The sequence below is a fragment of the Tenebrio molitor genome, chromosome 1 (genome assembly GCF_963966145.1).
Source record: "Tenebrio molitor chromosome 1, icTenMoli1.1, whole genome shotgun sequence".
NCBI classification, from domain to species: Eukaryota; Metazoa; Arthropoda; class Insecta; order Coleoptera; family Tenebrionidae; genus Tenebrio; species Tenebrio molitor.
The window spans coordinates 48,000,522-48,028,450 of record NC_091046.1 but is presented as its reverse complement, the minus strand read 5'-3'; the positions used below and the strand labels follow the sequence as shown (position 1 = coordinate 48,028,450).

Sequence of the window (27,929 nt, the reverse complement as noted above, 5' to 3'; positions counted from 1 at the left end):
GTCGCACGAAAAAATAGTCTTGGCGTTAGTTCGGTCGGTTCGGCGTTACGTGTGCGACATTCCGCTCTGGAGCACTCCACCGTTTTCTTTTGTGTTTCTAAATAGACCGACTTTAAATAAAGGGGATTATCGAACTTGCGTAAGTAGGTACAGTATCGTTTGTGTGGTGTGTCGTGAATTTATCCCGTTCCTGGATCATTTTTTCCCGTCGTATAATTTTAGACGATTCGATTCAAACCGGGCTATTTAAAGCTCCACCTGCTGGTGAAAATTCCCACCGAAAATAAATCCGCTCCCATCGATTGAAACATAATTCGACGTGACAAAGCGTGCCCGATGGTTTTTTTATTTTGAACGAGCAACAAGATTTATATGACGAAAATAATGACTTTATTAGCGCTCCGTTTTATCTAAACAATGTTAAACGGCATTTTAATGCCATGACACAGGCGATCCGCCAGAGCTAAACTCAAAGGAAAAACCTGTACAATGCGGTCGACAGTTGTTACAGAATTGTTTATTATTTTTGTTGCGATAAAGCCTTGATAGGGGTTGATTTATGGCAAATTCATAAACGGGTTTAACACGCGACCCTCTGCTCTGACACTGCAATTTCACATAACAGACGAATTTGAATAAATTTAAGCATGCGACGACTTTACACACACCGGCCCCCGATAAAATTCCACAATTAATCAAATTATCAAGTGGAAATTTCTAAAAAAAAATTGACCTTTTTCGACCGTAATACCAGACCCATTTGACTTGACAGACATTTCACGAGATAATTATTATCGTGTATCCACGTACAGTTTGTTCCAGGTTGTACTCTGTAATTATTATATCATTTATCAAAGGTCTCCTATTCGCTTTGGTGAACGCGATGCGATTTTTCCCTTCAAACGCTCGTTACGCGGTTACGCCACACACGGTACATCCCGACCAATTTCGGAAAAATTCTCTTGACATGCCGAAATTTTAATCGGCGCCATGTGCAAGCGCTTATTTATCGTCGTCCAAGGTGTTTTTTTTGTCTTGTCCGGTAACAGTCGTACGTCTGCAAACTTACAGGGACATTCATCAAAAACCTGATTAATATATGCACTTCGCAATGATAGCAGTAGCAATCTTTAATATTATTCCGCCCACAGTACCTCTGGCATGTTATTTATATCCCGCATACTCTATCATTAATACTGTATTTTATGCGAAACCAGAATTCCACGGTGCAAGCATGAGCGGAGGGATCGAAGTTCGCAAATATTTGAAATTCCCGCCTCGGAAGCGCCAGAGGGCGCCTCAGTCTGAATACAAAAACAACCAAAATTGATTATTTAACAAGTTTTGTCTGATTTGCACTTGGAAAATCGTCGAAATTCTTCATTTTTTCAGCAATTTGACAGTTGACATTTAAAGTTTGAAACCAATCCAGTTTAAAACACGAATTTTGGTCGTCAATTAGCCTCACTTGACGTTGTCTGAGAGCCCCAACATTCCTCTTCTCGTCTGCTCTGCTTTATATATTCGACACCTCGGCGCGTATAAAGTGTTGCATACCTCGAAACGGCTGTTTATTCTGGAGTCGTTTTCCGGGTTTTTCTAGCGAGATCGATGCCTTCTAATTAAGCCGCAATTATCGCCATCGAAAAACGTGGGGCGAACCGGCGGCGCCGTTATTACTCGCAAGAATAATTGTTTTCGTTCGGTTACGTAAATCACAAAGCGACACTCTTCGACTACCCGGATTATAATTAAACCCTTCCTCCGACGCCGCGTATTTATCTTCAGATTCGCTAAGAGTTGACTAACCCACATAAATCCCGTTTGTTCGGCGTCTGCTATAAATTACGGGGAAGCGTTTGTTTCGGTTCGCTAATGTTTATCAAACGTAGAAACAACGTCTCGAGCTGCAACAAACAATAATCCGGTGTTGCAACGACTCGGCCTGTTGTAAATTAGAGAAAAAGAGCCGGCGTTATCGCCTGTCGGTCTTGTTCCACTTGTTAACGTCGTCGTAAATTAGATAAAGCCGCGTTATGAGATTTACAAGTCGTGTTCACCGGAATTCGGACGAGGGACGAGAACTGACCCACCAGGAATTTCTGCACAATTAGGTAAAGGAGCGATGACGAAGACTTGCGCAACATGCCGACAAGTCTCATTCGAAAAATGACTTAAATGACATTTGACGCTAACTGTCAACGAGCGGTGGCGGTGCCAACCTAAAAATGGTGACAAAATTATTGCCTTCACTTTTTTGCAAACATCGTCACTACTAAGAGGGCCCCTTCAGAACTCTTTGTTTTTCTTAATGATTTTGCCCTGTTTTTAAAGGTCTATTTAAAAGCAGATATTTCAAGGATTCTGTCCTGTTTTTATAAGGTAGAAGGCATGCTATACAAACTCATGTAGATGGGTCTGTTCAGCACAACAGTTCAAATTTAATGATTCTAGAAATGAACCCATTGAACAAAATTTTAGTAAAAAATTAAACATATAGGGCCCCTCCAGAACTCTTTGTTTTCAAAGTTTGTTTAAAAAAGCAAAACTATATGGGTCTGTTCAGCACAACAGTTCAAATTTAATGATCTAGAAATCACCCCATTTTAATAAAAAATTAAAGATATAAGGCCCCTTCAGCACACAACACTTTTTAAGCCGAGTCTTGAAACTCGAAACGAGTACTGTAAAAAGAGTTCACGGACGAATGTGGTTATGTATTTTATTTCATCCTGCCTCAAATTTCGTTTGAAAGAAACATTGAAATTAATTTCAAAATAATTCAACAAAAGCTCCAAATCTAGTCACATTTTAGGAACATGATTAGCAACGGCTGTTTGGCAATTGTTTATTTTGTTGAAATAATTTTGTGCGTCAAAATGACTTCTAAAGCAAATCCTCCAGAAATTGTAAGAAAATCTGCAGAAGCCTGTGCTGAGTTAATACCTAGCAAGTCTGGTGAAAGGTACCAAAAACAATTCAGCCATTTTTGTAAATGGAAATCATAAAATAATGTGAAGAAAATTACGCAAGAGGTTATGCTGGCTGGCCTATTTTTTAGATTTGGTTTAAATGGTTGTATTATTTTATTTGTGAACTACCGTTTTTAGTCTGAGAAAGTAAGTGCATCTTCTTTGTGGCCGAAATAGTGAAATTGTTAATTTGTATTTAGATGTAGTTTTGAATAAAACATTTCTTAAAACTGAATCATTGTTATTGCGATTGTTACTTTTGTGTTTCCAATAGCAACACTTAACCGGCGTCCGGCCGTTTTTTGCGTTTTCCCGGATTCAAACTGATGACGTAAAGTATTGAAATTTGACACAGGATGAAATAAAAAATATAATACCTATTTCAAGTAAAAACAACAATTTTAAACAAATTTTAAGAATAACAGATAATAAGAGATAATTCCATGTTGTTAGGGCATCTATTTATACAATAAAAAATTAATTATTTCTTTATCCTATTACAAGAGTAAAAACATATCCATGTTTATAAATTCCTTAAATTGATTCATTATTGATTAACAACGAAAATGATTAATATCCAAACGGTATTGTATCAAAGTTTTCTAGAATAACTCTCTTGTCATAAACAAAAGCAAATTCCTTTGTTTCTATTTTATTTAAAAGTTCTTTAGTTTTAGTATCTCTGGTAATTCGATGATATTGTGTACTGATTTTATTATCTTTGTTTTCTAAAATATTATTTATACTATCGGAATTAATCTTTTTGGACGTTTCATAGTTTAATGTAAATCCTTTTATTTTACAAACAACTTCACCTGTATTAGTCTTATAACAATAACTCTTTGGACCTGTTGATTCCCAGTCAACAATCCATACGCCCTTACCTAATTCATCGGTCCAAACTCCCAATAGACATCCTGTTTTAACAGTGTTTTTCCCATTATCTATATACAGTGCATTTTTTTTAACTGTTGCCATAGGGAATTGCATGATAAAACTTATACCCCCTGTTAACTTTTGTTCTGATGAAAATATTCAAACCGTTTTTGGAACAAAGTTTGAAGATTTTTTTAACTATCGGATAGATTACAATTCAATATCCTAAACTGTCGAAAAAGTTGTGAAAAAAATATTTTCTAGCGCACCGGAATCATAGTACGTCGAGCGCCCGCCAGAATAGCGTCCCTGTCGGCTCAACCAGCACCTGACTGAAGGCAGAACATTTATTTATATGTATAAAAAAAAAACGTAAAAACGTTAACGCACAAATAACTCAACAAATTAACAGGAATTATCAAAGGAATTGTTCAAAGTGTTTTCCTTCGACTGCTAGACAATGTCCCAAGCGATCTTCAAAATTTCTTTGAGTGTTTTGTAAATGCCGCACTGTAATGGAATTACAAGCTTCAGTTATTCTTGCCCTTAATTCCTCTACAGTTTCTGGCTGACCTCTTATGCGTTTTTTTTTAACTGTTGCCATAGGGAATTGTATGGTAAAAATTAGACCCTCTGTTAACTTATGAATTATGATCCACTGCAGATTTGGTGCTAATTTTTATTTTTGTAATAAATCATTAATAAGACTACGTAACACATTCTGTTTGAACAACGACAAACAGTTTTATTTTACTAATTTTACTCTTCAAATTTGAAATTAATGAACGTAAATAATTTGACAAAAAACGTAGTAGGAATGGGAAAAAAAATAGGTTTTATATTTTAATTTATTATTTATTTTAATCATAACCACGAGAAGATCTCGCCATTTATTTTTTAAATGAAAGTGACAAAAGTCAAAAGTGGAAATGGTCAGGTGCTGTTTGAGCTGTGGTTGAGCCGACAGGGACGCTATTCTGGCGGCCGCTTGACGTACTATTATTACGGTGCGCTAGAAAATATTTTTTTCACAACTTTTTTGATAGTTTAGGATATTGAATATCTATCCGATAGTTTAAAAAATCTTCTAACTTTGTTCCAAAAATGTTTTGAATATTTTCATCAGAACAAAAGTTAACAGGGGGTATAAGTTTTACTATGCAATTCCCTATGGCAACAGTTAAAAAAAATGCACTGTTGAAGAAAATTACGATTATTGATGTGTAATGTTTGAGGTGGGGAGCTTTACAGCCCACATTATGTAAATTTCATTTGTTTCCAGTTCCATTGGACACTGATCGTGTCGTTTATTCGCCATTAAACTACATGTCCGCTCCATATTAAAGCGATATGCGAGAGATTAGGCCCCATTAGTTTAATTACGGCGATTATGCATTTGCTCCGGCAGTGATGGCGCTTTCACGTGGACAACCTGGAAAAAGTGGAGTGCGTGGGCACCGGCGCCGGCCCCACGTGGACACGCTACAGTGCGGCGCCGAAAACAGTTTCGCATTCCCGGACCGAATCGCAACCTCCTGGCTCTTTTACGAAGCGGGAGCCGCCCCCAGTGCCACCTATTAATCAGCATTCCGCAATCCTAATAATAGACCACACAAATGATTTCTCCGGCATTAATCAAACCCCATTCCGTAGGTAGATTGTTGATATAAGTTTTATCGTTTAGGTGTAATGATAGAAAGCGACTTATTAATGGCCGGAAACCCACGCGAATGCGCGCAGGGCCGGGCCAGGAGTCGTGAAAAATTAACTCCATTCTTCTTGTTAAAAACGCATTTGTAATTCCGGACGACCGAGTCGATAATCCTGATGAATGGATGAGACTCTCCTATTGTGCGAAATTTATCACACGTACGCGGGATTACTAATGTTTCTTGTGTGAAGTTTAGAGTGAGCGACGGCATCATCAATCATCGGTCACGCCAATCAGGAAAAAACATTTTCACCCAGCAACGTGCAATTAGCAACTTTCCAGTCCTCGGATCGTTTCTTGAGCGCTATCTCAGGGCAACATCGACTCGCAGCTGAGACCGTTCCTCCGAGCCCAATTCTTTTACATTCCAGAACGCTCGACTTTTGATTTTTTATTTTTGTAGACAACGCCACCCCAGACGGGCCCCACCCTGTTCTGTGACTGATGCGGCGACACTAAAAGCGGAAAAATATGAATTCTCTTGTTTACTGTAGTGGAGTTTGTGTGAATAATGCGAAAACTTCATCTTCGCAATGCGTGAGACGAATCCTCGTCTGTTATTCTCCATTTTCCGTGACGAACGAGGCCTCATCCTAATTGAATCGATCTTGCCGACGACGAATTATCAAAGTTTTACAAGACGTGCACGGCTCGTCTTAAGGAGGCAATCTATATGCATCTTTATAAAGGCCGAACGCACTGAAAAAGTCATGCAGGACGACGTGAAAATTCACGGAAAGCGACCGTAACACTAAACTCGACGCTACCTGAGGCCGTTAAGTTTAGTTTATAAGCGGCGCCAAGCTCGTAATCTTCGTGAAGGTATCCAGAAGCGAGTGCGTCTGGGTGAGATTGCCTCATTGTTAGTACACATGCACACGGTATGATACATAAATACTGTTAGTCTATGCCGTAGTTGGTATTATCCTGCATGTGCGGACGCGGAGACTCTTTCTGAATATGAAACGGACCGCTCCGCTCCGACTAAATTCGGGCGTCGAGGAATTACGTGATGGCGCTCTGAATACCCGAAACACATCGAAAATATTTTGACTCGACGAAACAAAATTTCACAGAGAGAAATGGCAGGGTCTCGTGACGCGAGACATTTTTATTTGTGCGTCGATGCACGCCCAGACCTCTAATCAGATCCAGAAGTATTTTTTGTTTCGGTGATCGCATCAAAGGCCGCATTCCGCCGTTTCTTTCCGAAGTCGGAACCCTTTTCTCTTGTTGTCTAACACGTCCTCAAACACAAGTTTTTAATTAAATCCGTGTATGAAACACGAATTCGAGGGGAGAATTTTCGAGGAATTTAATCTGCGGAACACGGTGAAGTTGCGGTCGCTCTAAACCCCGGAATAATCCGGCCAACTTACGAGCTTAAGTCTCAAGTTCTCGGGTCCTCGTAGAAAAACCAATGACAGCGGGGCCGCCGCCGCCGCCGCCGTGTCGCTATAATTCCACCGTTTAATAAAGAATGCCGCGCAAAGCTAACACGATCCGCCTTGAAGCGACAACATCCCCTGGAAAACGTGTAATCGCGACCGTTCCAAAAAGCTTCGAGAATTCGGCGATCACTTGAAAAATCCATTCGCAAAGCGAACATCTTGTATTTTGCAGCGATCAAACGCGTGCACTCGATAACCTCCAAGTGGTACGGCGCAGGGGTCGCGTCAAGGTTCGCTTCTATTTCGTTTTGTATTTTTCCTCGTCTTTGTTCAGGTCGACGCGTTGTGCCCCGGTGGGCGTCCAATAACATAATTAGCCGGTGAAAGATTAGTCCCGCGCATTGCTCCGGCAAATTAACCGGAGGAATGCGTATCGAGGTGCTCTATATTGGCGCGATATTTCAAGAATTCATCGTCGTAATAAGGGCCCGGATTCTTTCGTTAATATCCAATGAACGATGCAAACTGCGTCGTGTCGCGTCTACATTGAAGTCGACGTTTAATTAAAGCCATCAGGCGCCGCATCGTCTCCAGGTGCAGGACTTGCGCCTCGAGCGTCCTCCACTTTTCAAAAACGCCAAACAACGTTGCGCAATTTTTCAGAGGTGATTGGAGGAGCGGCCGGAATTTATCGCCGGCCACTCTGCACATATTTCGTGTTTGCGAACGAAATTATGTAATCTGCATGTGTAATTCCGTGGAGCGGCATCGCTTAGACGGTCTATTTTAATTGAATTAGCCGACGAACACGGTAAACAGATCATACATCTAGATGCAAACATGGAGGCAGACGTGCGGGCTGCACTAATAAATTCAAACTGCTATATAAGGTCGCCGATGCTCTCTTGCATTACTCTTCGAGGCGCTTATGGGTAATTGCGAATTTCACGCTTCTGCAGGAGGAATTCGCCTTGATCGTGTGCAAAGGTCGAGCTGGTGCGAACGTTTGGCGTCTCACCCCGAGACTCCGTCGGATTTGCTGTTTAAACAGATTTTGCTGGCGGTGTGGTGCGTGGGGCACCCCAGGGCACTATCGACGGCCGTCCATTAGCGCTAATAGTTTACAGCCTATTAGTATCGCATGCATACGGCGATCGGAATGAGTCATCACGAGCTGACAAAGCACCCAGCTTCCCTTCACGGGAGGACATTGGCTCATTAGAACCAGAACCAATTACGCAACTGGTGTACTCGTAAGCTCCATTTGCGTCACGGAGTAATTAAATTAAACGTGTTGCACTCTTGCTAATTATTTTATTCGGTTCCGTTCACTCCGCAACTCACCTGTCAAACCGCAGAGTGGAGGGAGAGGAAAACAGCCGGTATGCATAAGTACCGTTTATTCAATTATAAATAACAGGAAAATAATAAATATCTACATCAATATTTATCTTACATTTACGTTTTTCTACAAAAAGATACAAATACCCACGTGGTCTCCACAGGTATAACAATGTATGTACAAGCTCACAAGTCTTATATACAAGTTTAAATACTCTTTAAGACTAAATCACAATCGATAATAATATAAAATCCTACTTACAAGTTCATAAGTATTGCTAAAGAAGTATAGGAATTCAGTCTGAGATTGTATTGGATAATGGGGACCCGGAGGTCTAGGCAGTTCTTTGGCAATATCTACAAAAGCAACGTAACAAAAGTAAAACACTCATGGTACTTACGGGCTACGGTTGGGTCGCTAATATGACACGAGAACGAATTCGAGAAGCAGGACGCGGTCCTGGATTTGTGCTAGTCAAAACAGGAAGACACATTCGACTTACTGGTAACTAAAATATGTAAAAAGAACTAGGACTAGTGAACCGAATAGTCCAGGGAAATTAGTCGGTTTAAAATCGATCGAAGAGTACCGTATACGTCTTTGTCGTCGAGCAACTGGAGGAGTCTCGAGTCGAGACTCGCCAGACGGAACCTCAGCGGAGTCTTCTAGGTGTCGTCTCGAGTTCAGGTCTAATTCGGCTGGACTAGGCGTCGTATTAGGACACAGGGGTCGCACCGGACCCCGCTATGATATGCAAGTACCGGACAAGTTCACACTTGCTCACAGATATGTCTTTAAGTATCGTCGAGCACTCGAGTTCAGCATCACATTACTTGACGCACCTCTTCATCTGGCAGTGGGGCACGGGCCTGGGGTTGTTCGAGGGCCCCGCCTCGGCGTAGAGACACGACGACTCGCTGCAGGAACAGGTCGTGTCGTGACTACTAGAGCAGGAATGTCTGTCGGTCTCGACGTCGGCGTCGCCGTCTTCCCAACTGTGCTGGTTGCTCCACACTTTATTATCACAGTTATGAGGCGGGTGGCAGTGACCCCTCGGGGTCGACCTCCTGCCCGAGCTGCCGCTCGCCAGAGAACAATGAGCGTCGCAGTTGCCGCAGGAACCGGCGCGAGTGTACTGCGGCATCTTCGAGCACTGGTTGGGGATGTGAACAGCGTAGCAGGCGTAACCGCTACCGCAGCTGCTGCCTCCGCGGGGCGGCGGCACCGGGGGGTTCTCGCGGGGGCATTCCGGCGGCGGGTGGTCCGGAGGCGGAGGGATGAATTCGGACCAGTTCGGAGGCGGCAGCAGCATCGTGGTGGCGTACGGAGTCGGGTTCTCCGGGGACTTTTTGCAGTTGTAGAAGGTGGACAAGCTGCGGGTGTCCACTTCGGCGTAGTCCGCGGGCTGGGCGAGCGGAATGGAAGAGTCTTTGTCGCAGTCGGTCTGCCGCCAGCCGCGGTCGATCCAGAGAGTGTCTTTGGCGTTGAGCTGGGTCGCGTTCACCACCGGCACGTTCAGATGTCCCAGCTGTTTGCTCAGCGACTGGCGCTTCTTCAGGTAGACCAGGCCGACGACGATGCCCAAGATGGCGAGGATCGAGAGGGCCAGGAGGACGACGAACCAAGTCTGCTGGACCAGAGGGACGAAAGGTCCGAGGGTTCGCGGGCTCTGGGCTCTGGGAGCCGTCAACAGAGGCACCGGATTGGAATAGGGACCTTGTCCGGAGTGAGTCAGAGCGGCTATTCTAGCGTTGTAAGAGCCTCCCGTTGTCAAGTTGCTGATCAACACCGACGTCGTCGAAGCATTCATCGTCAAAGACCTGACGATGCTCCCTTTGATCTGGATCTTGTAGCCGATGATGAGACCGTTATGGTGTTGAGGAGGAGGCGGCGACCACCGCACCCAACCGGCGGTATCGTTGAACACTCCCGCGGTCACTCCATCGGGAGGAGCAGACGGGACATCTTCCAGAGTCTGAGCCACCCTAGAGTTGGACGGTTGCCCCTCCACCGACTTATAGAACGGTGAGATGAAGAACTCGTACTTGGTGTACTTCTTCAAATTGGTCACCGTATAAGTCTTCGTTTGGATGTCCAGAACCGTCAGAATGTTGTAGTTGTGCGAACCCCCCGACAACTCCCTGAACCGGATGTACAACCCCTCCACGTAATCCGGAGAGGCCAAACTCCACGTCAACTTGACCGAACTGCTAGTTTGGGGTTTGGCGTCGCGCAACTCCACCAGCTTGGTGCTGAGCACCGTCCTCGCAGTGTCCAACTCCGACCCCGACACCGACCGCGAGTTGGCCAAAGTTCTGGAAATGGCAGAGACCGGACTCGCCGGAGACAGTCCGTGGGCGTTTTCCGCGCGCACTATGAACATGTAAGAACTGTCCGGTTTCAACTCGCGCACTACCATGTGGTTGGAGACGCGATGGGCGGCCACCACCCATCCCGTCTGGAGGTCGGGACTCCAGTACTCGACCGTGTAGCCGACCAAGCCGGGTTCGTTGGGGTCGCTGTCCCATCCGAGGCTGATGCTGGACTCGGTGGCGTTCAGAATGCGCGGGGTGCTCGGAGCTTTGGGGAAGGTGGACGGGTCGGGACTCCGGTGCAACAGCGCCGACGAACCCTCGACGACGCTCAGAGAGGCCGACCAGGAGCTCTCACCGCTCTCGGACGTCGCCGAGCAGGTGTACAATCCCGAATCGTCGAGACGCAAATCTAAACAACAACAACAACCATCAGTTTCGACGTGAGACTGGAGGAGCAACTTGCAGAGCTAAAGTGGACGTTGTTCCAGGCAACTCACCGTCTATGTCTAGCGTCCCTGTCGAGCTGATGGTGTACCTGTCGGGCAACCTATCCTGCTGCAAAACCTTCCCGTCCTTGAGCCAGCGAATCTTCGGTTGTTCGCCCTCGGGACTCGACGCTTTGCAGTGGAGCGTGACCATGCTGTGGAGCGGCAGGGTTTGATTGGCGGGTCCGATTTGTATAATCGGGGGCGGCAGATCCGCAACCGACGTGACCTGCAAACACGAGTTTGACTCCTGCCGTCCCCCTGATCGAACGGGTAATACCTGGAGGAAGGCGCGCACGCTGCTCGACCCCGCCACGCTCAGAGCCGAACAGACGAGGAACCCGGCGTCCTCGCGCTGCACCCCCTGGATTCTGAGGGTGCCGTGGCCGTTGACGTGCATGTGGCCGTACGAGGTGTCCGGAAACATCAACAGCTGGGAACCTTCTTTGGTCCAGAAGACGGAAGGGGGAGGACTTCCGCTGGCCGAGCAGTGGAACTCGACGACACCGTTCAGACCCACTTTCTGGTCACGGGGCTTCTCGATGAAGGTCGGGGGAGCTGCGAAAGAAGAGTTGCGAACCATAACAATAAACGGGGGTCACGTCCGGGATAAATTATGTACGGTTGCGATTTTGTCTAGACAGGTAAAAAAGCAACCCCGCGACAGAATACAAACGACACAAGAAGTGTATATTTCGGGAGGCCGCCACGAAACCATCTCTTTTAACAAGATAACTGATTTAAGAGTGACAAGAGCCATTGTTTTGGGCCGATTAAACGGCCCCCCGATAATCATCTGTATTCCATTAGGCCCCTTTGACAGATCGTTGTTCTCGTTTCGGGACGTGACGAGTTTGAAAAACACCCTGAACGTCGACTTACAAGTGACGACGAGCGAGGCCTTGGCGGTGATGCTGCCGACGAGGTTTTCCGCCGCGCAGATGTAGATCCCCTCGTCGGACGTCTGGACGTTCTCGATGAGAAGCGACTTGTCGTCGAGGATGCGCGCCCGCCCTATGGGCATCTTGCCGTCCTCGCGCCGCCACAGCACGTTGGGGACGGGCTCGCCGTCGACAGCGCACTGAAATACCACCCTCTTGCCCAGCAGGGCGACGACGTCTTGGGGTTCCTTATTGAAAAACGGCTTCACTGCAACAGAAAACACCGCGTGAAATACCACGCCGGGGACCGCACTGATGGGGAGTGATGGCGCTGGCCCCGACTAAAAATAAAAAGTAACAGAGACGTCCCTCGGGACCGGGATCGACCTGCGACGACTTTTCAGGTGCCCGATTTGTCGGCTTCAGTCGCAAATCGACCCGATAAAAACAACGACAAGGAGGAGTGGCGTTTCTAAACAAACGTATCTTCATTTAAAATGTAAAACGGAGGAATTTCATTTAGCTCGAAGAGCAAATCGAGCGCGGGCGACACAAAGACCGGCAAAAAACCATGCCAGGAAGTAGTGCGAAAACACTTCAGCTCGACGAGGAAATTTTAATACGAAGGAAATCGCCCCAGATTATTATTAAATGGAATCGCACGCGAAGAGAAATAAAAATACAGGGGGCGACTTTTCAAAATTCAAAAGGTCGTCTCTTCATCCGCCAGGACGAGAATAAACTTACAGGAGAGCTTTTGAAAAACCTTTAAAATAATTTTGAATTGAATTGTGTTTAGTCCTTGTGAGGTTACACAATTTTTTGAACCTAACTTGGCATTCCGCGATTGGCCGCGTTAAAATAAATTTGCATTCGTTTTCAAAAGGAATAAATTAGTTTTGTATTTATTCATTTGTTTCGTAACAGCACATTTCGTCCGGAAGACCGACCTCTTTTCCGTCTTTTTTTAGTTTTAAATGTCGTGCGGAAAGAGAGTGGAAAAAATCAGAATGAATGCACAGAAGGGTCCAGCAGCTTTGCCCCTAAATAAAACTTGTTGCAATAAAATCGATGAGCGGCGGCGGAGGTCGTCAATAATGCACGCCGATCTGCCGCCATAATCACAGTAATTAAATTCCGCGCTTGAATTAGTCAGGCGGCATCTTAATAATTCAAAAATTCGTGGCCGCACGACCATGTCGAAGGCCCTCGTCCTGGAAACCGTCCTGAATAAAGGATAAACTCTCATCCCCGATCGCGCCAATTCTACGAGCCCGACCGTCGCGGCAAGATGTTGCTGCGACTCACCGTGGACGGTCAGCGTGACCGCCGGGGTTTCCCTGGTGCCCACCAGGTTGTGCGCCACACACTGGTAGCGTCCTTCGTCGTGTTGGCGGACGTCCGAGATCATGAGGTTGCCGCCGTCGACGATGCGGATCCGCCGTCCGTCCACCTCGATTACGCCGCCGTTCTTCCGCCACATCAGGCTGGGCTCGGGGTGGCCACGCGGCGCGCCGCATTGCAGCAGGGCCGTTTCGCCGGCGGCTACGCGGGTGTCCGACGGCATCACCCGGAACTCGTCGCGCAACACTGAAACAAATAAGACACAAATAAATTGTTAATGCCAAATCTTGTTTTATGTACTTATATTGTGACGCGCGAAGAATAATCGGTATGGATCTTTCCTGAAAATGCACCTGTGTCGCGGACGGAGGTGATGTCGCTGCATCTCGATGGACAACACTCCCCAAGTTGCAGAAAACGTGAATTGATAAAAAAATTTAAGAAAGAGAAACTAGAAAATTTGTTCCATAGTTTTAGAGAACACCTAGAGCCGGTCTTGTTTCAGAATGAGATGTTATGTGTCAATTTCTTTGATCTTGGATGTATCAATTAATTAGAATACATACGGGTTTATTTTAGGATCATCATTGATGATGGAATATAATAATTATACAATTATATAAAATTCGACAATTCTGATTAATGGTTTTATCTAATTTCACAATTCAATAAAAATAAAGCAATCGAAATCGCAATATGTATTAATTTTTTTATCGTCCCAATTTTTTTTTTTTGAGCATGGCTAGATTATCAAACAAAAAATAAACTAAATCCGGTGCAAAGATCAAAGGCCTCGGTTACATTTATGTAGATAGTGGATATTTAATTAAGTAATATGATTTTTTACAAGCAAACAAAAAACCCAATTAATTTGCCAATTTAAAAAAATATCAATGAGACTTCATGACGGTTCACTGATGATCGAAAATGGTGTAAAAAACTGGACGAGATTTTGACAACTCTGCGGCCTTGATGGTGTCGTCTTCAGCAGTGCCACGTTCTGGATGGCAAGACTTTAAGTATCACTGAATTGATTAGAAAGTTAACTCGAGTTAAAAAAAATGGTTGGGCGTCAACGTCTTAATGAAAAATTATAGAACCGCCTCGGTTTATGGCACTGTTAAATATATCTTATCCTCCTATTTGAGCTCCGTCCGATGCCCAAAACGGAAATGTCGAGTGCTTATGGTAATACGATTAGATATGCCTTAATAAAGGAGTGCACCGTTGGATGGAAGTGGGCTGTTGGTTTACGACTCGACGGGCGAAACCAATAAGTACTTTTAACAGAAAACGTATACACGCATCTCTCGTGGCTAATATAAAATTTAAATTAGCCACGCGAAAGACAATGCCACCCAGAAATCCGAGACCTCCCACTATATACGAGGATGCAGCAGAATGCGTCGCTGGAATTTGGCCAGGACTTGACAAGGGTAGCCGGAGTTTTATTTTCGGACGGACGGTGACGTCACAGACGAGAACGCGTCGACCAAGAAATGCCAACCATTCCAAAAAACAAAGACATCTCTGATGCGACCGCACCAGGTGTGAGCCGCGTGAGCGATTGTGATTCGGACAAATGCGACAATCGCTGCGATCCGGGTTTCAAAAGGTGAGGACGGTTGACCGGTTCAAAAAATCAGACAGCCAGTTCTGAAACGGTTTTAAAACCATCTCCGCAACTCCTGCGGTTTGATTTGACCGTAATTAAATTTTCACAGCTGCATTTTTAGTTTGTGGGTTTGAACCGGTTCAAAATGAACGGTTTTCAAAACCGCTCCGACTTTAAACCGGTTTTGAAACCCAGTTTTTATACATTTACTGAAGTTTGATTTGTAGCATGTTTTAAAAACCATTTTATTTTAAGACATCTTCTACCAGTTCAAACTGAACCGTGAGATTTTAAACCGGTTTTGAGAACCAGCTCAGCTGTTTGTATTGCATTTAATCGTGGATTTTATTGTTCGTCGATTTTGCGGTGGGCATCCTCTCCACCGGAAGCTTCTACATCTATCAAGTCTGAATGGGAAGGCCACCGCGTCGACATCCTCATTAATTAAACAAATTTCCATGTCGAGGATGTGAGCTCTTGTAGAGCTGCTGTTTCGAATTAAAACCATCTCGAGCAGATGCACGTCGGCAAAAAGCAGCTCGCGACCTCGACATCCCTTTTTACACGCCATCCCACAACACTGCATTCATTCACGACGGCGTGTCCATCTTCGGCTCCACTTGCCGGGAACTTCGCTGTGGTCCCGTCGGAACGTGCAAAAATTACATTAACAAAAGCCCATCACGATCGAGTGGACAAAGTGAATGTAAATTGTCGAGGCTGATGGATGTCTTCCGGCGGCGGCGGCGGCGTTCGATCCGCTCCCGAATCCGAGTGGCGACACTAAAATTTTACAGCCGGACTTTAGGAGGACTCCCAGACAGTCCGGGTCTTTACGGGAGGGCCATCAAATCGAGTGCGATCCGGGCGCAAGAAGCGATCGCAGTACAAGCATCCCCGGAATGTGCTGCAGATAATCGGAAACTGGACTATAAAATCTTATTCGACTCGTGCAGCGATGAATTCGGAGCGGAGCGGAATACCATTCGCTCGTATTATGTCTAAATCCTTTGTTCTGGCTCTCTTCGTCGACGGAAAAATCACAAAGGGCACGTAAGAGTTCAATTAAGCGGTAATGCGGGGCAATCTCGGCGCAGGAGCGGGCTGGGGGCTGCAGGGAATGAACCAGCCAGGTCAGGGACTCGCAAATTTGGAAATGCGCAAAATTTAACATAAGAGACAAACGAATGTTCCACTGACTGCATTCATTTGCACATAATGACAACCACAAATGACGAACATAATTAATTATTGTTGCCACGTAAGGAAACTGGTTGTTATTTTTTCTTTTCTAATGAAGTGCTAGGTCGAGGTTTTTGCATTACATAATGACACGTAAGACGTAAACATTCTAACTGGAAACAAAATTGAAAAGAAGTACATATGTCAAAAGGAAGAGCAAAATCTCTTGGACTTGGATAGGTATAGTGCAAAAAGAATAATTATTTTAATTAACTGTCATCAACGAAACTTTTATATTTATTATTTATCTATACAGGCTGTTTTTGAAATGCGTGAATAAATTATAACCACGAGCCACTGGCTTCATGTAGAACTCGGAAAAATTAACTATAAAATTCTTTGTCAAAAAATACAATTACATTTATTTTTTGAGCTACAATTTTTTTTTATTTGCTTTTAGTCTTCTACGTTATCAAACAACCTCGTAGGTAAAATTTCGGTACATTTTAAAAATACACCTGTATATCATATTTTATAAAACATACGCCAATGCGGTTTCCTTGTTTTAAAGCATATTTCCTATAGGTTACTTCGCATTGGCGTACATTTTATAAAACATGATATACAGGGTGTATTTTTAAAATGTGCCGAAATTGTACCTACGAGGTTGTAGGACAACGTAGAAAACTAAAAGCAATTTACAAAAATTGTAGCTCAAAAAATAAATGTCATTTTATTTTTTGACATAGAATTTTTTAAATATTTTTTCCGAGTTCTACATGAAGCCAGTAGCTCGCGATTAAAATGTGTTCACGCATTTCAAAAACACCCTGTATATCTATTGTTAATATTATTTTCATTACATGCTAGTGGTGTTAGGTGCGTGTTCGAGATGGTTGAAAAAAAACATGTATCTATTCAGTTATCTAATTTGAGTACAATAATTAATGGTCTCAACTAGACCTTCGCGGTATTCCGGACAAAATCCAACAAGGTCAGAGAAGCGATCGTCAGTTTATAATGTTGCGAAATTAGACTTGCAAGTGTAAAAAGAAACAGAACCGGTTCTGGGATTTTTGTGGCTCAGGAACATTAACAATATTCAAAAAAAAAACTACAATCATTTTAACGATGTGTCAAAAAGATCATCTCGTCCAAAAGTGGATTGTATCAACAATTTTGTAAAGTTTGTCCAGGGAGAGATTGGTTAACATAAAAAGCAAGTAAAGAAAGTACTCGTAGTACCTAGCGCACGTAAAATTTTAAATATATCCTTCATGCAGTAACATTTTTGCCCTGAAATTATGCTCTAGTTAATGTATTCTAGTGCATTTTGTAGTGTTGGGTTAATTTAATACAATTTAAAATCTCCCAATCTCTCGCTGGACAAAGTATACTCTCCTAGCTCTTCATTTCGTCATTGAAGATGTAATTTTCCTCACACTTGACCATTCTCCTCCTTCCTTCATCCTTATAATCCCAAATCGTGAAAAATCAGCACTTTGTGTCTACTTTTGCTCGTTCACGTGACGAACCCTTCCCTTTCGAGTCCCCTTGCGCCGTGTTGACACAGAGTCTTACGTGCACTAATACCTCTCGCATAATACGAATTTTAATAAAAGAGTCCTATCGGGAGAAAGTTTTTTACTTTGAGCCCCAATATAAATGCAAACAGTGTTCCAGACGTTCACTATCTATTACGTAGTTCGCAAAAAACCGAAAAAAAAACGCCAACCTCTTCCAAACTTCTTACCTCTTTGTATGCACATCTGGATTTAGCAGATTTACGGGATGTGATATTCTGAATATTGAAGTTTCGCCCCCACCTGCTCCCGAATCCCACCCTGATAATTCATTTACGCGCCCGACTGGTTCCTCGTTCTTGAGCGATTCCTTTTTAAGTGCGCCCTTCGTGTCTCGCAGCCGTTGCCGAAGACTCCGCCGCCCACCGTTATTTCGGCTGATGCGTGATTACAAGAGTCGTTTCGTGATTCGTGGATCTGATATCCCGGGTTTTTACTGCCGGGAGCCACCGTCGCGAACTTATGACCATCGCCCGTCTTATTACGGGGATTATTACGCGGCCACTTGGTCCCTTTTTTCCTCTTGCTTCGGATGAGGCCTTCGGACGGAACGACCGCTTAACGAGCGTGTTATTAAGTTATTTGTTACGAGAGAAGAAGTCGATGGCTCATTCATCACCGGACCAGCGACAACCGAGGCAGTTTTGCCATCGGGAGCGATCGCTCACGGAAGCTGTCCAGGAAGTGGCCGACGCGCGGAGGAGAAGTTGCCACTTGAGCACGACCAAAAAAGTCTTACTGCATTTAACTGTTTCAGAAATCAAACGCCACATCCTTAAAAGAATACATTTTCAAAGAAAGCATCAAGAGAAAAAAAATGTCAAAAGGATTTGGCGAAGGACATGCTCTTGTGCAGAATCGATATCTTCAGTTGTGAGTCGAAGGTGGTGTCTATGCGGTCTGTTTGGTCATCTGTGGGGGTGGAATTGGGGCCACCGCATCTATCATATTTACGTCGGAGTTTCAATTCGGTAAAACGCCCTCAATTTACGACCCCATTAGAACAAAGTACCCATCCAGATCAGATATAAAACATTTATGTACACCGAAGAAACATTCAGGAATCAATAGTAATGATATACGGCCTATAAAACGGTCCCGGCATATTGAATTTTCTCGTGCGGTCTTAAAATATCGCGCAAGAAACGATAATGTCGGCTGGTTTCGCGCCGAAATCCTGCAACAGTCTGCAGTTCCGTCGTCAGCGTTTCAACAATCCGCAGAATCTTCCAGACGCTGTCGTCATTAAAACCGCCGACTCCTGAAATAAAAACGGGAAAAATAGAGGAGCCTCTGGCGACCACACACGTTCCCTTGCATGGAAGCTTGACGGGCGCAAGAAAAATGGTGGAATCGTAATTGCGGGAGGTGAGTATCTGCCGGAAAAAAGAACTTATTGTTATCACTGAAAGAAGAGTCATTAATCACTTAAATTGGCTTTCATTCAGGCCCGCGCCTCGAATAATAAAACGAGGGCCGGAGAATAATTAAAAGTTTTATTTTAAAACGTGCGACGTGTCTATTTCCACCCCCGGGGGCAGGTATTAACCCTCTCGTCCATCGAAGTATGATCATTATGATCCGCAGTTTCGCGCACGCATCGAGACAAAGACATCCTATTGGGGGTTCCCGTGCCTCTATTCAAACAAGGGTGAACAAAGGGTTATCATTGGATCATTACGGTAACAAATTGCACAATTACTTATATTTGTTGAAGGTTTATCTGCGCCTACTTCATTGTGTTCGGGGGTTGGGGAGATTACGTGAGGAGAAGACGTTGTCCGGACGGTGCTTTATAATCTGTTATCTGTGATTAATACGCCATCCTCAACCCCTCCCGGTTCCGGTTCGGGTTAGGAGCACCATCCATATCAATGATGTCGGCGGGATAAGGAAAAGGGGTGGCGCGATCGTGGAAATTCGACGCGATAAAAATCAAGAAGCTTGTTCTAATCTCGCAAAAAGATATGTTTGGGGTTAGGTCGAGTCAGAAGGGTGGTTTTATGTACTTTCTTAATAATCTTCGATGGAGATGAAATTTGCAGGAAAAGTAGAACAAATAGAAAGATACGGTGCAAGGCTAGATAGTGGGGTCTCCGAGTCTCACTAGATTGGATTTTTCTTGTAAAAAGTTCTAAATAAAAAATTTCAAAAATTTTGCTATCGAGAACACGATGCATCTAAAATCTCCTGAGATATACGAGTATGTATATTTATGTATTTATCTGTAAAAGAATAAATAGTATTTTTTAAACGTCATCTTATTACATATTTAGTTTCCTTTTCCTTGAACCGAAACGTTCACGACGAAAAAAGTACGACTATTGTTATAATTTACAAAAATCATAATTGCTAATTTTTGGGCAAATTAGTTCGATGAAAAATGTGTTGACGCATGATAAACTTATTCTCTCTATAAGTTCGTTATCGATTCAATTTGATTTGCAAAACAGCTTATGATGCGATAAGTGCCTTTGTATATAACGGTGGTCCGCACTGGTGCTGGTCAAATTGTGAGAATCAGGTGAGTGTGATTGTAATATTTAACACAACACGTTATGGACAGTAAAGTTGTTCGGAAAGCGTAAATTAAAGAATACCAAGATGTCAGTGTTAACCACCACCGAAACCCAGACAGTTCAAGAAACGACCAAATATGAGTGGAAGTTCATCTGGAGAAACATCATTTTGTATATAATCATGCACGTCACTGGTTTTTACGGCCTTTACTTGGCAGTGGTCAGTGCACAATGGAAAACTATCCTTTGGAGTGAGTACCTCTCAACCATTTGCACACGATTCGATTTTGCCTTCTTCAGCTTGGATCATGCTGGCCTGCGCTCTTCTCGGAGTCACCGCAGGAAGTCACCGTCTCTGGTGCCACAAAAGCTACAAAGCCAAGCTACCTTTGAAAATTATGTTGGCAATCTTCCATACCTTAAGCCTCCAGAACCACATTTACGACTGGGCCCGTGACCACAGGGTCCACCACAAGTACGTCGACACCGACGGCGACCCGCACAACTCCCGTCGCGGTTTTATTTTCAGTCACATGGGCTGGTTGTTCATCGAGCAACTCCCCACAGTGAAAGAAAAACTCCGAGGTATCGACATGAGCGACTTGGAAGCCGACCCTGTCGTCATGATCCAAAAGAAGTGAGACACTTCAAACGGTACAATTCAGGTTGAAACGTTGCCTTCCAGGTATTACCATCTAGTGTGGGCACCACTGATCGGCTTCATACTCCCAGCGTTAGTACCGTGGTACTACTGGAACGAAAGCTTCGAATCGTCGTTTTATATCGCGTCGATGCTGCGATACACCCTTTGCACCAATATCTCGTTCTTGATCAACAGTGTGGCCCACGTTTACGGTACTCGTCCTTACGACAAGTAAGTTTTCGCGTGATGGATTCGGCTTGAATTAAGTGTGCACATTTTAGGAACATACGTCCCACTGATGGATTAGTGATGGCGCTTTTGACCGGAGGAGAGGGATGGCACAACTACCATCACACCTTTCCGTGGGACTACAAGACCGGCGAATTCGGAAAGTACAGCACCAACTCCACCTCGGCTTTCCTCGATTTTATGGCGGGAATCGGGTGGGCCTACGAGCTCAAGTCGGTGTCGGAAGAGATGATAATGAAGAGAGTGAGCAGGACGGGTGATGGTACCAGGAAGTTTGATAAGATTGTAGACCACGGGGACCATCACCACGGGGACAACTTGACATGGGGTTGGGGCGACAAGGACATGAAGTCCGAGGAGTACTCGTTCGTCGATATAAAGAATCCCAAAAAGGAGTGAGCGGATCTAGTATTTTATTTCTTTGTAATTTGTAACTTCTAAACTATTGTTCATAATTTTTTTTTATTCAAGTAGGTATGTATTCACACAAACTTTTTTTTACCTTCAATGATGTTACTATAAGTTTAATAAATCTAATTAACGTCATTATCTATACCGGCTATACCCCAACATCGAAACGAACCTATTGGTTTTTCTTTATTTATTATGTGCAATTTTCTTTACACAATTCTTATTATACTTAAAACATCCTCCAGCTGAAACAAAAAACTTTCCATTTCTTTGTATACTAACGTGCTCGACTTGGAGTTAATTACATACTGTGAAACATAACTGCAAACTTATGCTGTTTTCTGTAGAAGTCATGAGACCACAGGAGAAAATTAGATCTTTTTGCAAAACATGTGATGACCATTGGTGACAGCAAACGAGCATCTTCGCAACAAAGCACCAAGAACAAACTTTCAAGATGAAAAGTTTGAGTTGTTGGTTCGTCTAGGTTTTTTTTTACTGTTTGTTGTTCTCCCTCCTTGGTAAGAGATTATCATTTTTTGCATACGTGAATTGTCCCAGTTGTCCAGAATGTGAAGGACATTTGATTTGTCCAATTGAAAACGATTTATTTTTAAAACAAAAAAAAAATGGATGCAGACGATGATGAAAACGGAATCACCCCAAGATGCCAAATCTGTCATTCAACCTCAACGCAGATATAAATTGCTGTACTTGATTATGCACATCATTGGACTCTACAGCCTCTACTTCCTCGTCCTCGACACTCGATAGAAGACCATTTGTTAGAGTCATTTTGGTTTTTCTTGTTTTTTCTTCGAACTGAATCGTTCGGAATGATGAAACAAGGTACCACACAATGAATAAGTAGGTACTATTGTTATTTTCAGTTTGGAAAAATCACAATTGCAAATTCTTGTGTAATTTAATTACCTAGTTCCGTGAAAAGTACGCATAAACTATGCATGTTTTTTCATTGGCAAAATAAGTATCCTTGTATACAGTGTGGAAACTACTTATGGAATAAATTCAGTAATTTCAAAACTAATGACATTTGCTGAAAACGCTGAAACAGGTCGATTTTTGTTTTTTTTAATGCTTATTTTAAGTTACTTCACTTGTTTATGACTTCATTCATTTTTGAGCTATGACGTCATCACCAATTTTTTTAAATGACAACCCCCACTTTTTTCTTCTTTTTCTGATAGACTTTCTTACTACCTAAACGATGAATGAAAAAAATTGGTACCTTACATAACAATTTTTTTGAGAAAATAACAAATTTTATTTCAAAAATTTAATTTAATTTTTAATGTATTTAGTTTTTTTCTATGTGGTTATTTAAAATCGAGGGTTTACTTTGATAGACCAAACAATTTAGAAGATTTATGACAAAGAATTCGCGCTGAAATGGAACAAATCAGCCCTGACATTATTGACCACGGTGTACAGTGCCAAAAGTTGGCGGGGGATAATTTCAACATTTGCGTTACATTTTATTGTTAACCTTAGATGTTTGTTTGTTTCTGTTTAAGGTTAATTAAAATTTTTACATTAAAAATTAAATTAAATTTTTGTAGTAAAATTTGTCATTTTCTCAAAAAAATCGTTATCTATGGTACCAATTTTTTTCATTATTCGTTTAGGTAGTAGTCAGGTCTATCAGAAAAAGAAGAAAAAAGTCAGTGTTGTAAATTAAAAAAAATGGTGATGACGTCATAGCTCAAAAATGGATGACGTCATGAACAAGTGAAGCAACTTAAAATAAGCACAATGAGAAATAAAAATCGACCTATTTCAGCGTTTTTGACAAATGTCATTAGTTTTGGAATTACTGAATTTATTCCATAAGTGGTTTCCACACTGTATAACGCTGCTACTGCAGTTGCGTTGTCTACATTGTTGGAAATAGATGAATCAGATTCAAACTGTCTTGAAGAAGTTCTATCATTGACACCAAAGTTGGTGGGAAAACGATTAGAAAGTACCAAGTGTAACCACTGAAACTATACAACCCTAGAAACGACGAAATATGAGTAGAAGTTGATTTGGAGAAACATCATTTTGTAGATACATAATTAATTATACACATCATTGCTTTCTACGGCCTTTACTTGGCAGTGGTCAGTACCCAATGGAAAACGATTTGCACAATTACCATCGTACTTTTCCGTAGGACTACGAGACCGACGAATTCGGAAAGTACCACACCAATATCAACCACAGCTTTGCTCGATTTTATGGCGGCGAACGGGTGGCTCAAGTTGGTGTCCTGAGAGATGATAATGAAGCGAGCGAGCAGGACAGCCGACGGTACCAGAAAATTTGATAAGATGTCGACGACGGGACCACCACCGCGGGAACCAGTTAATGTGGGGTTGAGGAGACAAGCCCGAGGAGTCCATCTATGTCGATATAAAAAATCTTGAAAAGGATTGAAGGAAACTTATTACTTCTCTGTCATTAGTGAAGCAGTCTTAGTAGCATGTATTCAATCACATTTTTCTTTATTTGCTTGTACGTGATGTTAATGTAGTTTAATTACGTTATAATTAATGTTATTACATTTAACTCAACTACAAACGGGAAAATCGAGTTTTCGTTTATTAATACATAGATACCTACATAATTTTCTTTGCTGGATTTTTCTCTAATTTATTAGTTTTAATAAGCATTTTGATTTAAAATCGGAACTACCTAATGAAAACATAAACATTGCGTTTCAGTTGATTAGTCACACACTATTAACTTTCCAAACATCCAACTGTAACAATGACTCTGGATAATATCCGTAAAATATCCGGCAGATGAAACAATGAACTTGCTATTTCTTCGACCCGTGTTTATCAACATGCTCGACGTGGAATTAATTACTTTGAAACAGAACCCGACCTGATAGCAACTGTTATCTCCTCAGTACCACATGCGGGCCCCGATCATTCACAGGGCCGGTCCTGATCGCGCACGTGATGCCCGTCGCTGATGATGACAGCAGACGAAGATCGTTGCAAAAATTATCAACAACAAATCGTCTAATGCTAAACTCGTGTTGTGTCTGCAAGGTTAAAAGTCACTGCCTAATTATTGCCTGATAATGGACAGATTCTGCCAGCTTCAACTGACGAACGTGAACCTGGATACTGTTCACACCATCCCCGTACAATGTTGCCAACTCTATAAGAACAAACATCGACAACTGTCTACACAATAACTCGCCAATAATCGCCAAAAATCGTAAAAAATGGAGACTATTTTTTTCGTCACAAAAATAACATTCGACTATGTAATTTCACATGTCATTAACAAAAATTGAAATATAAATTGCACATGCAATATTCTCCATGCCTTCCTATAGTGATAACTGATCACCTATTGTTAAATATTCGCCAAATTACCTACGTACTTCCACATAGGTATAAACAGTAAGAAACTGAACTGCAAAAAAAAAGACATTTTTATGTCAGTCATGTTGACCAACCGGTAAATAAGAATAATAAGTGTCTGAGTGACCTCGTATGTTCTTACTAGTACTAAAAGATCCAAAATTAAATTAAAAAAATAATTCGGCTATTTGGCGATAAATCGTCACCTGTGGCAACACCGATTCCTCGATCCAACCACCCGCGTCTGAAGCCTTTCGCGATTGGCCGAATGAGCGATCACATGATCGCAACCAGTCTCGAACGAGTTGGCAAAATTACGGCAGAGCAAGCCGTGGACTCGAAGAAGTTAGCGTTGCATGATAGCGACAAGTGTTGGCTGACACAGGTGAGTTTTGATTTGTGTTAAATGGAGCGGCCGAATAATGGGCCAGTTCGCGTTATTGTATTGTAATTGAATGGGATGGGTGGTTCCGGCGTCTGTTCAATTCTTCAATTAACATAGTACTATTCAGACCATTGTGTGGTACGGTACAGTTCGGTTGAAAGAGCGACGGGCAGAGATTACCGGCTTTGACCTATTTGACTTCCATCTGTTGAAACGGCAAAAACCGGCAATATTGAGTCGACGGTTCGTCCAGGTATCTCTCATTGTTTGTTGTTGTCCCTCCTTTGTTGATGGAAGATTCCCATTTTTTGCATCCGTGAGCTGTTCCAGTCAAAGTCCAGAATGAGAACGACATTTGACTCTGTCTTATCTAATCTAATTAACAACGATTTATTTTCAGAACGAGGATGTCGGTGCAGACGATGACCAAAACGGAACCACCCCGAGATGCCAAACCCGACAGTCAACCCCAATACAGGTGGAAGCTGATCTGGAGGAACATAATTCTGTACTTGATTATGCACATCACGGGTCTGTACGGCCTCTACTTGCTCGTCCTCTACTCCCAATGGAAGACCATCTTTTGGGGTGAGCGGTACCACCTGGTCCCCTCCTCGCTCTACTTCTTCTCTTTCAGCTTGGTTCCTTCTGGTAGCAGCCCTCCAGGGAGTGACCGCCGGGACTCACCGACTCTGGGCCCACAAGGCCTACAAGGCCAAACTACCCCTCAAGATGCTCTTGTGCATCTTCCAGACTCTCTCCCTTCAGAATCACATCTACGACTGGGCCACCTACCACAGGGTCCACCACAAGTACGTCGACACCGACGCGGACCCCCACAACTCCCGCCGCGGATTCTTTTTCTCTCACGTGGGGTGGTTGTTCATTGAGCCGCGTCCCAACGTTGCGGAAAAGTACAAAAGCATCGACTTTAGCGATTTGGAGGCCGACCCCGTCGTCATGATCCAGAAGAAGTGAGACCCTTTCGACGAAATCCACCCGAACTCATCGTCTTTTCCAGGTACTACCACGTTTTCTTTGCGCCCGTGATCGGTTTTCTCCTCCCAGCGGTGATACCGTGGTACTTCTGGAACGAAAGCTTCGAAACCGCGTTTTTCGTGTCCACGATGCTGCGTTACGCCATGTGCACCAACATCACGTTCTTGGTGAACAGTTGGGCCCACATCTTCGGTAGTCGTCCTTACGATAAGTACGAGTCTTGACGGGAAGCAATACCGAATGGTACAAGCGAGTGTTTCAGGAATATTTATCCGACCGAGAGTCCCACTGTTGCGGTGTTGACCGGCGGGGAGGGATGGCACAACTACCATCACACATTCCCGTGGGACTACAAGACGGGAGAGTTCGGAAAGTACCGCAGCAATCTGACCACCGGGTTCTTGGATTTGATGGCTGCGATCGGGTGGGCCTACGATCTGAAGACCGCCTCCGAAGAGATGATCATGAAAAGAGTGAACAGGACGGGAGACGGTTCCAGAAAGTTCGACAAGTTGTTCAATCCGAGCGCAGATGATCACCACGGCGACGACCTAGTGTGGGGGTGGGGGGACAAAGACATGACCCAGGAAGATTTCAGCTTCGTCAAGATACGCAACCAAAAAGATGATTAGGTAGATTTTCAACAGTGTACGGTGGGGTTAGATTACAACGTATACCTACAGAAGTTTTTATTTATTTATCTTTCTAAAAAATAATTAATTTATTTTATGTGATTTAACGATTTTGGACTGACTGCTTTCAAAAGAGATGTAGGTTAGGAAATAAAGATTCGTCACGACTGGACTCGGTATTTGTGTTTGATTGGTCCTCACGTTTGAAAATGGCGCCAACTGGTGCGCATGACCAGTAGACGTATTCGTGTCCACTATCAGCGCCACCTAGCTTCAGGTTTCAGCGTCGCAATTCGCAAAAATGAAAAACCAATCACGACCGATACCGCTGTTAATTTCTTAATTGCGGCGTAACAAAACACCATTTCGCCAAACCAGCTCCCCCGCCGTCGATAATGATCTGTTAAAAACGGAAAAAAAACACAGAACCACCGATGCCAATCGCGAACTGCCACGGCGTGGGTCAACAACACCATTATTGAGTTATGAATGTGAAAGAGAAGCGACGACAACACCGACTCTCTGCGACTGAAAATAGCCGGACTCGGATGACAAAAAATCTCGACATATCTGCCTAAAAATACGCCGCGCGCTAATGGCCATCGTGTAAACAAACCGGCTAATTCGTAGAGGGCGCTGCGGCGGCACGTGGCCTCCACGTGCATCCCCCGAAATCGCGCCGATAACTGATGGCTGCCGATCTTTCAGCCGCTTGCATCTTTCTATTTATCTGACAAATTTGCGATGGGCGGATTTAATTTTGGGGTGCGGCGGCGGCGTCCTCCGGGGAACCGATCCGGCGAAAATTTTTCTCGGGAGATGGAGCGGCGAGATGACAGAAGCCGCTCGGACGAGAGCTGAATAAGAAGCAGCGGCGGCTCCATCTTGTTGCGATATCGTCGCCGCGGTTGGCCAAGGACGAGATCGGAGTCATAGCGAAAGGTGAAGACGGCACCGGAACGCGCCGAAGAAATGAATGACATGGGACAATTTTTTTCATATTTTCAAATT

The 27,929-nt window shown here is 43.5% G+C and overlaps 3 protein-coding genes across 6 annotated transcripts in view; 2 read left to right on the top strand and 1 right to left on the bottom strand.

The window, feature by feature from the left end:
• On the top strand, positions 1-27,095 carry LOC138141173 (acyl-CoA Delta-12 desaturase-like). 4 transcript variants are annotated; one of them, XM_069061839.1, is made up of 5 exons: positions 1-139; positions 25,688-25,875; positions 25,925-26,261; positions 26,309-26,497; positions 26,549-27,095. In XM_069061839.1, exons 2-5 carry the CDS (start codon positions 25,695-25,697, stop codon positions 26,916-26,918), a joined length of 1,077 nt encoding a protein of 358 aa, XP_068917940.1. In that variant the 5' UTR covers positions 1-139; positions 25,688-25,694; the 3' UTR covers positions 26,919-27,095. The 4 variants fall into 4 exon arrangements, with proteins under 4 accessions (XP_068917940.1, XP_068917939.1, XP_068917938.1 ...); XM_069061838.1 differs by having other exon boundaries at positions 7-147; XM_069061837.1 differs by lacking the exon at positions 1-139 and adding an exon at positions 25,130-25,287.
• Positions 8,334-27,929, bottom strand: part of LOC138141172 (roundabout homolog 2-like) — a 93,735-nt gene continuing 74,139 nt past the window's right edge. Inside the window, exons 3-7 of the mRNA XM_069061836.1 lie at positions 13,282-13,563; positions 11,975-12,241; positions 11,373-11,650; positions 11,105-11,321; positions 8,334-11,016 (exon numbers count right to left, since the gene is read on the bottom strand). Of these exons, the coding sequence (XP_068917937.1) occupies positions 9,122-11,016; positions 11,105-11,321; positions 11,373-11,650; positions 11,975-12,241; positions 13,282-13,563 (2,939 nt within the window). The 3' untranslated portion in view covers positions 8,334-9,121. The remainder of the gene's footprint in view (positions 11,017-11,104; positions 11,322-11,372; positions 11,651-11,974; positions 12,242-13,281; positions 13,564-27,929) is intronic.
• Positions 20,186-21,654, top strand: LOC138141174 (acyl-CoA Delta-12 desaturase-like). The gene is made up of 4 exons (XM_069061842.1): positions 20,186-20,467; positions 20,517-20,853; positions 20,902-21,090; positions 21,141-21,654. The coding sequence occupies exons 1-4, from the start codon at positions 20,302-20,304 to the stop codon at positions 21,505-21,507; spliced, it is 1,059 nt and encodes a 352-aa protein (XP_068917943.1). The 5' UTR covers positions 20,186-20,301; the 3' UTR covers positions 21,508-21,654.